Consider the following 12971-nt stretch of genomic DNA (forward strand, 5'->3'; position numbering starts at 1 on the left):
GGATGCAAATGGGATTAAACAGCACCGCCTACAGATTTTCTTAAAGGCACCCCCACCTCCCATACTCTTACACTGACGTACATCAACAACCTGCACTTTACAATGCATTCCAGGGCTTATTTTGTGATCGAGTGTGGGCATTCACTTTCTCTTTTGTACCTCAACCACTCTCCTAGCTCAGTTAGTGACTTACTATGCTTCCCACAATTCAACAACCCCCAGAGAAGGAGCATCAACTTGCTATCAAAGGTGGGTGTATGGGTTTCTAAACCGCTTGAGAGTGTGATCGTTCAGCCAGTGGGTGAAACAGTATGTGTCGGCAGAGAGAGCGTTCGCACGGGAAGAACAAGAAAGCGTTAACGGGTGACCAAAAGCCAAAGTGGTCTGCGTGCGTTCCAACTGATTCGTTATAAATGTAGATTATATCCAGTGTTGGGGGTTTACTAAGGCTTACTAGAGGTTGAGTTTCATTGTGACTCATTGTACTAATAAAATTGATTGAAAGCAGCAGCTTGTTGTCGATGTTGTGGGTTCTATATCTTGATTATTGTACACCATTTATTGGGGTGGGGGGGGCGGGGCATGTGGGTTTTTTCGACATATACTCTGGATATCAATCGAACTTTCATTGCATTGTTTTTCAGACGCCTATTTTTTGTTTTGATTAAAAAACAAAGCATAAAAATTCTTCTAATTTTGAGCTCGGCTTAACATTTTGAGACGGGAGGGGGAAAAAGGTTTTCTAGGCCTCCCCCAAGGAGGCTCCAGTGTTTCTCCTGTTCCACTGGAAATCTGTTGACATTAAATTAAGTGTATCAGTTGCTTTGTTACACTTATGTATACAAGAGTTGGTACATATACAGTACAACTATTTGGTTCTGGAAATTACTTGATTTATTCAAATATTTGTATGAAGGTTATCATAAATCAGAGTAATTTGGTGGGAGTTTAAGTGTCTCAGAGACAGGTTTCCCTGACGTTTATTTCACATTTATGTTGTTCTTTCTGTCATAAATTCACGATTATTTGAGTTAAAAACAATAAAAAATAATGTAATAAGATGTCAAAAATGTAACTGATAATTGCCTAAAATATATCACCTTGAAATAGCCCGGTTGGTTAACAAATATATATATATATATATATATATATATACACATATATAAATATATATATATATACATATATAAATATATATACATACATACATAAATCTATATCCCACTTTTTATTTTTGCTCCGAGTCCAATGTTTTATGGTGACTCACGATTCCTCTGCTAGCTGGTTTTCTTGCTTCCAGGCTTAAAACTCTTTATATAAGGATTTTCCAAAACATCTATGGAGAAAATTTATGAAGGAACGGAACTGAAGCCATGAAAAAGTGGGCGGTCACTGATTTTTCCGTTTTGGAGTACGTCTTTTTGTGGTTTATGTTGAAAGGTCAAATGGGTTCCCAGGAAAGCTCTGGCCACCACTGCTCCACAGAGTGACAACAACAACATGAACACAAACAGTATCCACAGTGACAGAATGTGCCGGGCCGACGAGCAAGGCACACATTCTGACCATGAGGAGACGACGATGGGAATGCCCAGGTCCACCTTGAGGTGTCGGCACCATCCTCTCCTTTCTCCTCGTAGCTTGGAGGTAAGAAACATCAGAGTTCAGAGTGTTCTTAAACGAGACGTGAGGACAGAACATTAACAAGGGAGTGAATCAACAACACAGTATAAGAGAAGGCGGGGTTTTGTGTCAAATGTGAATTTTAACTGACCCGGGAGTGTGTGTCCCCAAATAATAACGTTTCAATTCTGATACGGTCCTGCACCGGTTTGGAAGGAATTTGTGGTTTTCCAGAAGAGACACAAAAGGGGGCATGGAAACAACTGAGAATTATGGCTGCTACTAATCAAGAGAGTCCACAAAGCTAAATCAACACGACATTTTGGAGGGCGTTTGGAGAGTTACAAAATGAATTAGACTTCCTTGGATTTAAAGTAATAATGCGCAAAATGGTCATATAGATCTCTATGTTGCTCCTCTCTATATGACTGCTAGAACACAACAGCGATTTCAAGCTACAGCCGCTTCATGAAAGCCTTTACATTTAGCGGGACTACACATGGGGGGGGGGGGGGGGGGGGAATAGGAGAAATGATCTGGCACACAGGAAGTGAGCAGCAGCAACAGCTGACAGTTTGTGCCTCTGGGAGGAGGAAGTGGGTAGTGAGCACGAGCGGCGATGGTCACCACGGCTAAAACAAACAAAGAAGAGAAGGATCAACTACGACAGAAAAAATCCAATTAAAACTACGTTACAGTCCCGCTCACACGCTCTTGCATTGACAGGTGAACTCTGGGACATGCAGTGCAGAAACACCACAGCAATGAGCGCCGAGCAACAAAGACAGGCTAAAGAAAAACACTACCACAGCATCAAACATGGAGGCAAAAGGGGGGGGGGGGGGGGGGGAGTAGAGATGCACGATATATATCGAACCAATAAATTATCGGGCCGATAATGGGAAATCTATCCTTATCGGCTATATATAGCCAATATATATATAGATCGGCTATAATATCTATACAAAACAAGTCGTTTACAAGGAAAACCCCTTTGGATACCTTTAAGCATAAAATGCCATAGAGGCCAGTCTACTGTATGCCTTCTTTTGTCATTGTGTTTTATCTGCAGACTAAGCAGCCATGCGCTTTCGGTTCTATGAAAGCCTTTATTCTTGTATTGGCTGATGCACTTTAATTGACTTTAATTTAACTTTAACTAATAACCTGTATTCAATGCATTTACAAGGCTGAATTGACAGATCATGTCAAAGCATTTCATTTGGATTCTGAGGAGAAATGCTCTTTACGAGAAAAAAAAAAAATAAAAAAAATCAACATTTGAGTCTCAAGTGTTCGTTTCTTTTCGTGTTCACAATAGTGGTCAGATTTGTTTAGGTCAGAGAGCTATGGAATATTACATCATCTTTGCTCACTACATCTTAAGCCTTTCTCACCCTCAGCTGTGCATACACTACAGGTTATTATGAACTTCTTTTTTTTAAATACAAAAAGTATCCGTTATCGTATCGGCCATGAGAAACAGATCATTATCGGTCATTGTTATCGGCTGAAGAGAATCCATATCGTGCATCCTAAAAAGAGATTACTACTTTAAGAAAGTCATATTTCTGGGGAAATAGGTTTTTGTAATATTTGAATTTGCAAAGCCAAATTGGAATCTTGTACTTTCAAGTTAAATGTTCAATCACTGAAGCAAGTTTCATAAGAAAATGTGGCTGTTTTGGATACTACAATATTAACTTAAGGTGGGGGGAATACACTAGGGATTATGGAAGAAAACGGTAGATTTAGAAAAGGTAGTCACATCCTCCCATGTGGTAGATGTTTGGGTGTGAGGGTTAGATGGTAGACTTGGAAAAGGAGACTTTAAGATGGTGATTCCCTCCCATGTCATAGTTGTGGAGATCGATCAGGCCCTGGATCGCCTCTTCTACTGACGTCATCTGGATCAGCGCCATCTTGTGGTCTCTGATGGAGGGAAGAATGGGAGAGAAACAGTTGATTGGCTGTACTTGTGGACTCAGAAATCACAGCAGTTTAATGTTGTGGATCAGGTGTCTATCGTCCGTGATTTTCTCCAATATATAATTGGGGTAATATTTATTTTGCGATAATCAATCATAATGTATATATTAGGGCTGTCAAAGTTAACGCGATAATAACGCGTTAACGCAAATTCCTTTCAACGCCACTATTTTCTTTTACGTGCGATTAACGCATGCACTTTCTGTAATGTTTGAGCCTTGGTCCGACCCGTAGTTTGGGAAATCAGGAAGCAGTAACGTTGATAGCAAGCAGAAACAAACCTCCGTGAGCAGAAAAGGAGGAAGAAAATGGGTATAATGGCAAGTTCAGCTTAAAATTGAGAAGATGTCCCGCATTTTCGGTGAGAGAGAGAAAGAGAGCGCGTCAGCGCGATCAGACCGTTGCAGAGAGAGAGAGAGAGACAGACGGAGAGCGGGGGGTTGAGGGAGAGAGAGAGGCAGAGAAAGCGAGCGAAACAGACAGTGAGAAAGACCAGAGTCAGAGAGAGACCAACGGAGAGCGGGAGAGAGAGACCGAGAGGGAGAGAGAAAGCGAGAGGGGGGAGAGAGAGAGCAGGCACGCAGCTGCTCCTGGATAGCACGGTTAACTTCACACAGTGCAGCCTGAGAGATGTGTATTCCCAACAATATACCAATGGCCAAATACTTACCCATACTAATGATAATAGCTACTACCCATATTAATACAACAGTGCATCTTTGCACAAAGCTCCCAAGTTTAAGGTACCTCGGTTTAAGGTAGATTTAGAACAGATAAACAAAATTGTGCGATTAATCGTGATTAACTATGGACAATCATGCGATTAATCACGATTAAATATTTTAAATCGATTGACAGCCCTAGTATATATGTATTATAACATTGTAACCTTAAACCTTAGGTATCAATCACTATATTCACATCTCAGTCAGCAGTGGAGTGTTCTTCCCCCCCGCACACGCGCGCACATACAGCCCACACGCGCGCACATACAGCCCGCCCACCCACCCACCCACCCACCCACCCACCCACCCACCCACCCACACACACACACACACACACACACACACACACACACACACACACACACACACACACACACACACACACCATGGATTCTGTGCATAATTCTAAACAAATTTCTGTCACTCAAACTTCTCGGAGCGTAAGGTCTGTTTTCCAATTTCCGTGTGTCAATTATGTTTTTATCACCACTCAATCAAAGGTTGCCATTTGAAATGTAACTGTCAGATTTCTGCGGCGGCGGCACCACGCTGGTTTTTAGACTTGTCAGGAGCTGCAGACACCTTGGGAGCGAGTGGCAGGTCGCTGGGTAACAGTCATCATTTATATACAGAGCTTCACAGCAAAGTCTTTCTTACTGGAAGAACTTGAAGGCCTTGACGGCTCCTCCGTTGTTGGAGAAGAGAAGACGGAGATCCTCCTCGCTGACTCCCTCCCTGGACGTCCAAAGACAAAGTCGTATTATTGGTTTGAAGCAGAAGCAAATTCTCTACACCAATAAAACAATATGCTCGACTGAGAGAAGAGAAGAAGAGACAGCATTTGTATAAAACGGAGAATCTAATCTATAATAGACGGAATGTGTGACTTACGGTACGTTAGAGAGGTGAAGTGTTGCTGAGGGAGGAAAGATGTTCTGAAAGTTCTTGGATCCTGGCTTCTTAAAGCGATGGAGTGGTGAGCCAGAGAAATCTGTCCAATAATGACAAGAATAAATTCATTGCTGTAGCATCTTTGACATCGTATTAGCGCAAATGTGTGAAAGTGATGTAACAATAAGTGAACATGTGCAAGGTCCAATTATTTTCAAGATTCACGATTCATTTTAAAAGCCATAGTGAGTGAATCAGATTACAAACTATGAATTTGACTTGGTGCAGTATGCAGCGCAGCGATCAGATCAATAGCAGAAGATGGAGCAAAACTTATCCTTTAAAAGAACACTCCGCCCATTTTCAACCAGCTTTGTATCATTAGAACATCAGTAGTATATCAGAAAACTGTAAACTGTTTTGAAGTCTGTCATTTAATTTGACAGTTATTGAGTGTATTTTAGTGTGGACCAGTGACATCACTGGTCCACACTAACTCAAATTAATAACTCATTAACTCAAATCAACTCTCAAACTGTAAACGGTTTTGAAGTCATTCATCTAGTTTGACAGTTATTGAGAGTTGATTTGAGTTAATGAGTTATTAATTTGAGTTAGTGTGGACCAGTGATGTCACTGGTCCACACTTTAACACTCAATAACTGTCAACTTAAATGACAGACTTCAAAACAGTTTACAGTTTTCTGATATACTACTGATGTTCTAATGATACAAAGCTGGTTGAAAATGGACAGTGTTCCTTTAAGTCCTTTAAAGTGACACATTTATGAACATGCTATGATCTTGGAGGCCAAATTCAAGAGTTTAAGAGCGTTTCAGTGCTACATGGAATTTAATTTTAGAACAATTTAATAACCAAAATAAAGAAGCAAAGCAGATATATAATATTTCTGATGAAAGCTGTGAAATTGGAAATTAATTGTTAAGGGACATGAAGTCCAACTGTGTTTGATCTTTTAATACTTTTCAAGGCCCTATACAAGTTAAGATTTTCTTAAGGATAATCTGGCCTTGCCTTTCAAATAATGTAAATGACTAACATAACAATCTAACAGGCAACATATCTCAACTTCGGTGCATTATAAGTGATTTCTAAGAGACCAAGTAGTTACCTTTAGGTAGGCCCTGGACCAGACATGTGACGACACTTCACAAAAGCCTTTACACAATATAGCAGCATGCACAGTAGCAGGTTATCCCGGCTCACCTTTAGTGAGAAGCTGGTCGTCCAGACCTTCTCTAGGCAGAGCAACAGTTTGGTGTTTAGACAGCGTCACTCTCATCACTTTCGCAAACACCTTCTGACCGTTCAGATGGCTCATAGCTAGAGAGAGAGAGAGAGAGAGAGATAGGGTAATGGCAGGTCAGAAGTCTACAAGACCAACAACATTAAATAACTACACTATTCTAAATGATATACTGTAGGGACGCAGGAACGAGAGACCAGTCACTTCTCTATTTGATCCAGCACAAGCATGGATCCTTTATTCCTTATCCGCAGTACAATAACACAGCAGCAACGAAGCGTGGCTAACTAACATGGTCGATGCTAGCTAATGTAGCATGTACAGCAATGATAACTGTGCGGGGTCGGGCTCACTGCGCGGGGTCGGGCTCACTGCGCAGACTGAATGGCTAGGAAGGTAACTTATTGCATATTCCATATTCCATAATCAAGCCATGTGACTGTGGCTCTGATGGCCCTAACCTGCAATTGTGATTTATGCCCATTATAGTTGGCTTGTAGTCCACAGTAGGGGTGGGCGATATGGCAAAAATATCACATCACGATTTGTTCAGGCAGGATCACGATGCACGATCTTATCACGATTCTTTTTATCTTGGTTTTTAAGACTAGTTTGCAAGTTACTGAACAGTACTACATCCAAACTAATTTCAGGGGTCGTGCGGTCATGAAAAACCCGGAAAAGTCAAATTTTGTCGCCCGGCTCAAACAGACACCGTCGTAACTCACCCAGCTGAGCCTGGTTGCCATCTGACAACTGGATCAGAGCGCTGTCCTTCTTGTTGAAGAGGATCTTCACCCTCTGGACATCACCATAGACCCCTGAAGATAGAGAGAGAGAGGGAGAGAGAGAGAGAGGGAGGGAGAGAGAGGCAGAGCAGGGTGGAGGAGGAGATGAGGAGGAGGAGGAGGACAGACAGAGCAGGACAGAGAGAGGCAGAGCAGGGTGGAGGAGGAGGACAGACAGAGCAGGAGAGATGGAGCCGACGGAGAAGAAAAGAGGTGTGAAGGATGGAAAGAACAAAGTTAGTGCTGGAGAGACAAACGAAAGGAAAAGATGGAACCGTCCCGTGTGACTTTGACTACAAACTGAAGCAGCGTCTTCTCTGGGGCCGAGTAGCTTTGTGCTGTGAGAAATCTACAGACAGCCTAGCTTCAGCTGAGACCTCAAACTGGCTGACCTACTGACAAACTGAACATCTGTCTGTGTCTGGCTGAATGGTTGGTGTTTTGTGCATGGCATTTCAGAAAGCCAAATGTAAGACTTTTTAACACTACTAAGAGATTCATTCAAAACCAAAATAAACCATTTCTAATCCTGGTGGCACAGAATAATAAAAAGCAACACTAGGGAATGAATTGTTGAGTAAAGTAGTATAGTAGCAAAGTCCATGATACCCTGGACTGGTTAACCCATTGATACCTGATGCAGCATTTGTGCGTGTATCCCTTTAAGACCGCGGTCTTAAAGGGATACACGCACAAATGCTGCATCAGGTATCGATGGGTTAACACTCTGACTAGTCTAAATGACTGGGCTGACTGTCTGACTTGACTCTTGCTGCTAGTTTGTTGAATGACTGAAAGGCAAGTAACCTAAACTGGACATCTCTAACCATTTGAACTTGTCTATGAAATGAATGGGTGTGCTTTGGCTGCACTGGACATTTACACGTCTAGAGAGAGATAGAAGGAGAAAGAGAGAGAGATATATATAGAGAGAGAGAGCCTAAGAATTCATTGAGTTTTGGGTAGATTGTCCTGTTGGCAAACATTGCTGTTAAGTAATGACAATGTAGACACCGCAATCCTCCATGGGTCAATAGTCGAGTCAATGATGAATGCTAATGCTTTAGCATACATGCTAATGCTTTAGCATACATGATGTCAAATGGTAGCAGGCCACTAGCAGCATCTAAAAAGAGAGGACGTGGGAACTTGTAGCAGCTCTGAAGAAACGATAAGGCACGATAATGGAACCTACTATCACTCAACAAAGTGTATGCTAAAGTGTTAGCATGGAACCTACTATCACTCAACAAAGTGTATGCTAAAGTGTTAGCATGGAGCCTACTATCACTCAACATAGTGTATGCTAAAGTGTTAGCATGGGGCTACTATCACTCAACATAGTGTATGCTAAAGTGTTAGCATGGAACCTACTACCACTCAACATAGTGTATGCTAAAGTGTTAGCATGGAGCCTACTATCACTCAACATAGTGTATGCTAAAGTGTTAGCATGGAACCTACTATCACTCAACAAAGTGTATGCTAAAGTGTTAGCATGGAGCCTACTATCACTCAACATAGTGTATGCTAAAGTGTTAGCATGGGGCTACTATCACTCAACATAGTGTATGCTAAAGTGTTAGCATGGAACCTACTACCACTCAACATAGTGTATGCTAAAGTGTTAGCATGGAGCCTACTATCACTCAACATAGTGTATGCTAAAGTGTTAGCATGGAACCTACTATCACTCAACATAGTGTATGCTAAAGTGTTAGCGTGGAACCTACTACCACTCAACATAGTGTATGCTAAAGTGTTAGCGTGGAACCTACTACCACTCAACATAGTGTATGCTAAAGTGTTAGCATGGAGCCTACTATCACTCTGCATAGTGTATGCTAAAGTGTTAGCGTGGAACCTACTACCACTCAACATAGTGTATGCTAAAGTGTTAGCGTGGAACCTACTACCACTCAACATAGTGTATGCTAAAGTGTTAGCATGGAACCTACTATCACTCAACAAAGTGTATGCTAAAGTGTTAGCATGGAGCCTACTATCACTCAACATAGTGTATGCTAAAGTGTTAGCATAGGGTCTACTATCACTCAACATAGTGTATGCTAAAGTGTTAGCATGGAACCTACTACCACTCAACATAGTGTATGCTAAAGTGTTAGCGTGGAACCTATGACCACTCAACATAGTGTATGCTAAAGTGTTAGCATGGGGTCTACTATCACTCAACATAGTGTATGCTAAAGTGTTAGCATGGAACCTACTACCACTCAACATAGTGTATGCTAAAGTGTTAGCGTGGAACCTACTACCACTCAACATAGTGTATGCTAAAGTGTTAGCGTGGAACCTACTACCACTCAACATAGTGTATGCTAAAGTGTTAGCATGGAACCTACTATCACTCAACAAAGTGTATGCTAAAGTGTTAGCATGGAGCCTACTATCACTCAACATAGTGTATGCTAAAGTGTTAGCATGGAGCCTACTATCACTCAACATAGTGTATGCTAAAGTGTTAGCATGGAACCTACTATCACTCAACATAGTGTATGCTAAAGTGTCAGCATGGAGCCTATCACTCAACATAGTCATAGTGTATGCTAAAGTGTTTGCATGGGGTCTACTATCACTCAACATAGTAATGTATGCTCAAGTGTTAGTATGGAGCCTACTATCACTCAACATAGTGTATGCTAAAGTGTCAGCGTGGAGCCTACTATCACTCAACATAGTGTATGCTAAAGTGTTAGCATGGAGCCTACTATCACTCAACATAGTGTATGCTAAAGTGTTAGCATGGAGCCTACTATCACTCAACATAGTGTATGCTAAAGTGTTAGCATGGAACCTACTATCACTCAACATAGTGTATGCTAAAGTGTTAGCATGGAACCTACTATCACTCAACATAGTGTATGCTAAAGTGTTAGCATGGGGTCTACTATCAATCAACATAGTGTATGCTAAAGTGTTAGCGTGGAACCTACTACCACTCAACATAGTGTATGCTAAAGTGTTAGCGTGGAACCTACTACCACTCAACATAGTGTATGCTAAAATGTTAGCGTGGAACCTACTACCACTCAACATAGTGTATGCTAAAGTGTTAGCATGGAACCTACTATCACTCAACAAAGTGTATGCTAAAGTGTTAGCATGGCGCCTACTATCACTCAACATAGTGTATGCTAAAGTCAAAGTTTTAGCAAGGGACACCTGGTGATTCTGGTGTCTATGTCCTCATCACTTGATCGCTCACCAAAGTTCACCAACTGGACTATCGACCAAAAGACTGGTGGCCTTCATTGAAGGAGGGAGAGCTGGTAGAGGCGTAAACCATGATAGAGAGAGAGGCATAGAGAGAGAGAGACTGAGAGGTACTGAGAGCTCGACGACACTGTGGAGAGCTGGGTACACAGATAGAGGTAGAGTAGAATAGTAGAGGTTGAACATACCGAAGAGGGTAAAGAGACTTTGAGGCGTGACCATCTTTAGAGAGAGAGACCGCAGAGCAGAGGAGGACAGGAAGAGGAGCAGAGGAGCAGAGGAGCAAGAGGAGGAGAGACGGAGGTAGAGATCAGACCGCCCGGCAACGGAGAGGGGGAGGTGGTGGTTTCCGTGACGATGGAGGGACGGAGCAAAGATGGAGGGTGTGGGGGCGAGGGGGGGGGAAGGGGTCAAAACGGCAGAGCCAAATGTCAGGTTAGACCAAGAGGAGAGAGGTACAGGAGGGTTGGATGATATTTGGGAAAGGAGTTCCGACATTACAGGATCGTATACAGGGAGACAGGGAGGGGTAGTACATGGGAGAAGGGAGGAGCAGAGGAGGGAAGGAAGGGAGAAAGGAGGACAAAAACCAAAGCAGAGGTCAGTAAACAGAGCATCAGTGGAACATTAACGGAGTCTTGAGTCGTCGGGGAGAGACTCGCCCTACCCTCGCGGCCCGAAGCAGGCCGAGCTCGCGTCGGGGATGACGGAGAAACGCCACGAAACTCTTCAAACATATTTCATTACATTTTCGTTTTTGTTTTAAGGATGCCGGTTGTTGTGGTTTGAGTGAGGCAAGTAAAACGCCAAGGGTTTGGTGCAGGGGACTAGGTGTTTGCCTGCAATGCTGGAGACTGTGGTTTGATTCGCGGGTAAGCAACATAACAATTTTTTAACATGCTCAATTACGTCCCAAAGGTTGGCTATGGCGGTTATGGTAATCTCTCTCCAGACACAGTTTCCATTTGCATGAAAATCTGTCGGCATGGTCGAAGAAAATACGGATAATAGTGGATCCTAGCAACTTGTGAAAGAACGCTGTGAAATAGCTTGTGTGTGTGTGTGTGTGTGTGTGTGTGTGTGTGTGTGTGTTAGCTCCACGTTTCTTTGTAGTGCCGTCGCTAGTCGGACTGTAAACGGCAAGAACCGGGTATAGCAGCAGTTGGCCGGTAGAATTAGCATAAATGGGCACTAGGGATGTTCATCAATTATCGAAAATCGATAATCGATCGTTAAGGATTGGAATCGATCCTGTGGCATTTGGATCGATTTTTTAATTATTAAAAAAAAAAAAAAAAAAATTTTTTTTTTTTTTTTTTGGACTAGGTTTGGGTGGAATTCGTTACTCCTCGCCCCACTCCATTGCACAGCCGACTAACGTGAGGTGGAGCTTCATATAGTCTCTAGTTTTCTGGCTGGGCACGGGCCTTTGTGCCAACAAAACTGTTTTAAACATGGGAAATTCACACCGGCATGCGCCGGGGACAGCAGTGTTGGAGAGGAGACACATTGAAATAAAGAGTTCATTGAGGAGAACACGTTGTCTTTCGTATTTTCTGCCATAGGCATTCATTTTGTAAAAAAAAAAAAAAAAAAAAAAAAAAAAAAAATGAAAATATTGAAAATTTTCTAAGTATTAATAAAATCGATAATCGATAATTGATCGTTAATTCTCACCGATTATCGATTTTGGAAATTTTTCAAAATGAACATCCCTAATGGGCACGGTCGAGAGCCTCAGCATTGACTTCCGGTTGTTCAGGTATTTTAATGAGCTTGTGGAGTTTTGATTTTTTTTAATGGATTCCCAGATGTTAGGGTTAGGCAAAAAAACAAAAAACAAAACAACAACACTTGTTTAAGGTTAGGGTTTGGTCATGCTTAAATAAGAAAACCATAACCTTAACCAAATTGTTTTACCGTGACAAGCAAAATCCTGAAAATAAAAAATAAAAATACAATGAAATATGTTTGGTCTTCTTCAGACCACAAGGCATTCTGGATATGCAGGCCACAAGGGTAGGGCTAGTCTCGCACCTGAATGATCGTTGGTTCGTTCGATTCCCCCAACACACACACACACACACACACACCTCCTCCAGTCCTGTTAACACACACACACACTCACACCCCCTGCTGGATGCATGTATCAATGAAGGAAGGATGGGAGGAGGGCAGAAAAGAAGAATATAAAGAATGACAAAATTAAATGAATGGAAAAATAAAAAAATAAAAATAAATGAGTGAATAAAAGAGTGAGTGGTAATTGACCTCAAACCAGGAGGGGTGGTACCATCATGCAGCAGATGGCCAATCAGATCAGAGAACATGATAGCAGGCCAATCAGATCAGAGAACATGATAGCAGGCCAATCAGATCAGAGAACATGAGAGCAGGCGCCGGGGTTAGAGACAGTTTATGGTCAGGTGAGATAACTGTTGCCAAAATGACCA

The 12971-nt window shown here is 42.1% G+C and overlaps 1 protein-coding gene across 2 annotated transcripts in view; it reads right to left on the minus strand.

The window, feature by feature from the left end:
• Nucleotides 1-557: 557 nt before the first annotated feature.
• LOC310792129 (polypyrimidine tract-binding protein 2-like) overlaps nt 558-12971 on the minus strand; it is a 37367-nt gene continuing 24953 nt past the window's right edge. For both annotated transcript variants that reach the window (XM_083653843.1, XM_083653842.1), the window contains 6 exons: nt 10707-10740; nt 7225-7317; nt 6457-6573; nt 5229-5328; nt 4995-5072; nt 558-3555 (listed from right to left, as the gene is read on the minus strand). In XM_083653843.1, the coding sequence (XP_083509969.1) occupies nt 3426-3555; nt 4995-5072; nt 5229-5328; nt 6457-6573; nt 7225-7317; nt 10707-10740 (552 nt within the window). In that variant the 3' untranslated portion in view covers nt 558-3425. The remainder of the gene's footprint in view (nt 3556-4994; nt 5073-5228; nt 5329-6456; nt 6574-7224; nt 7318-10706; nt 10741-12971) is intronic.

This window comes from Poromitra crassiceps, assembly GCF_964638095.1.
Source record: "Poromitra crassiceps genome assembly, chromosome: 17".
Taxonomy (NCBI): Eukaryota; Metazoa; Chordata; class Actinopteri; order Beryciformes; family Melamphaidae; genus Poromitra; species Poromitra crassiceps.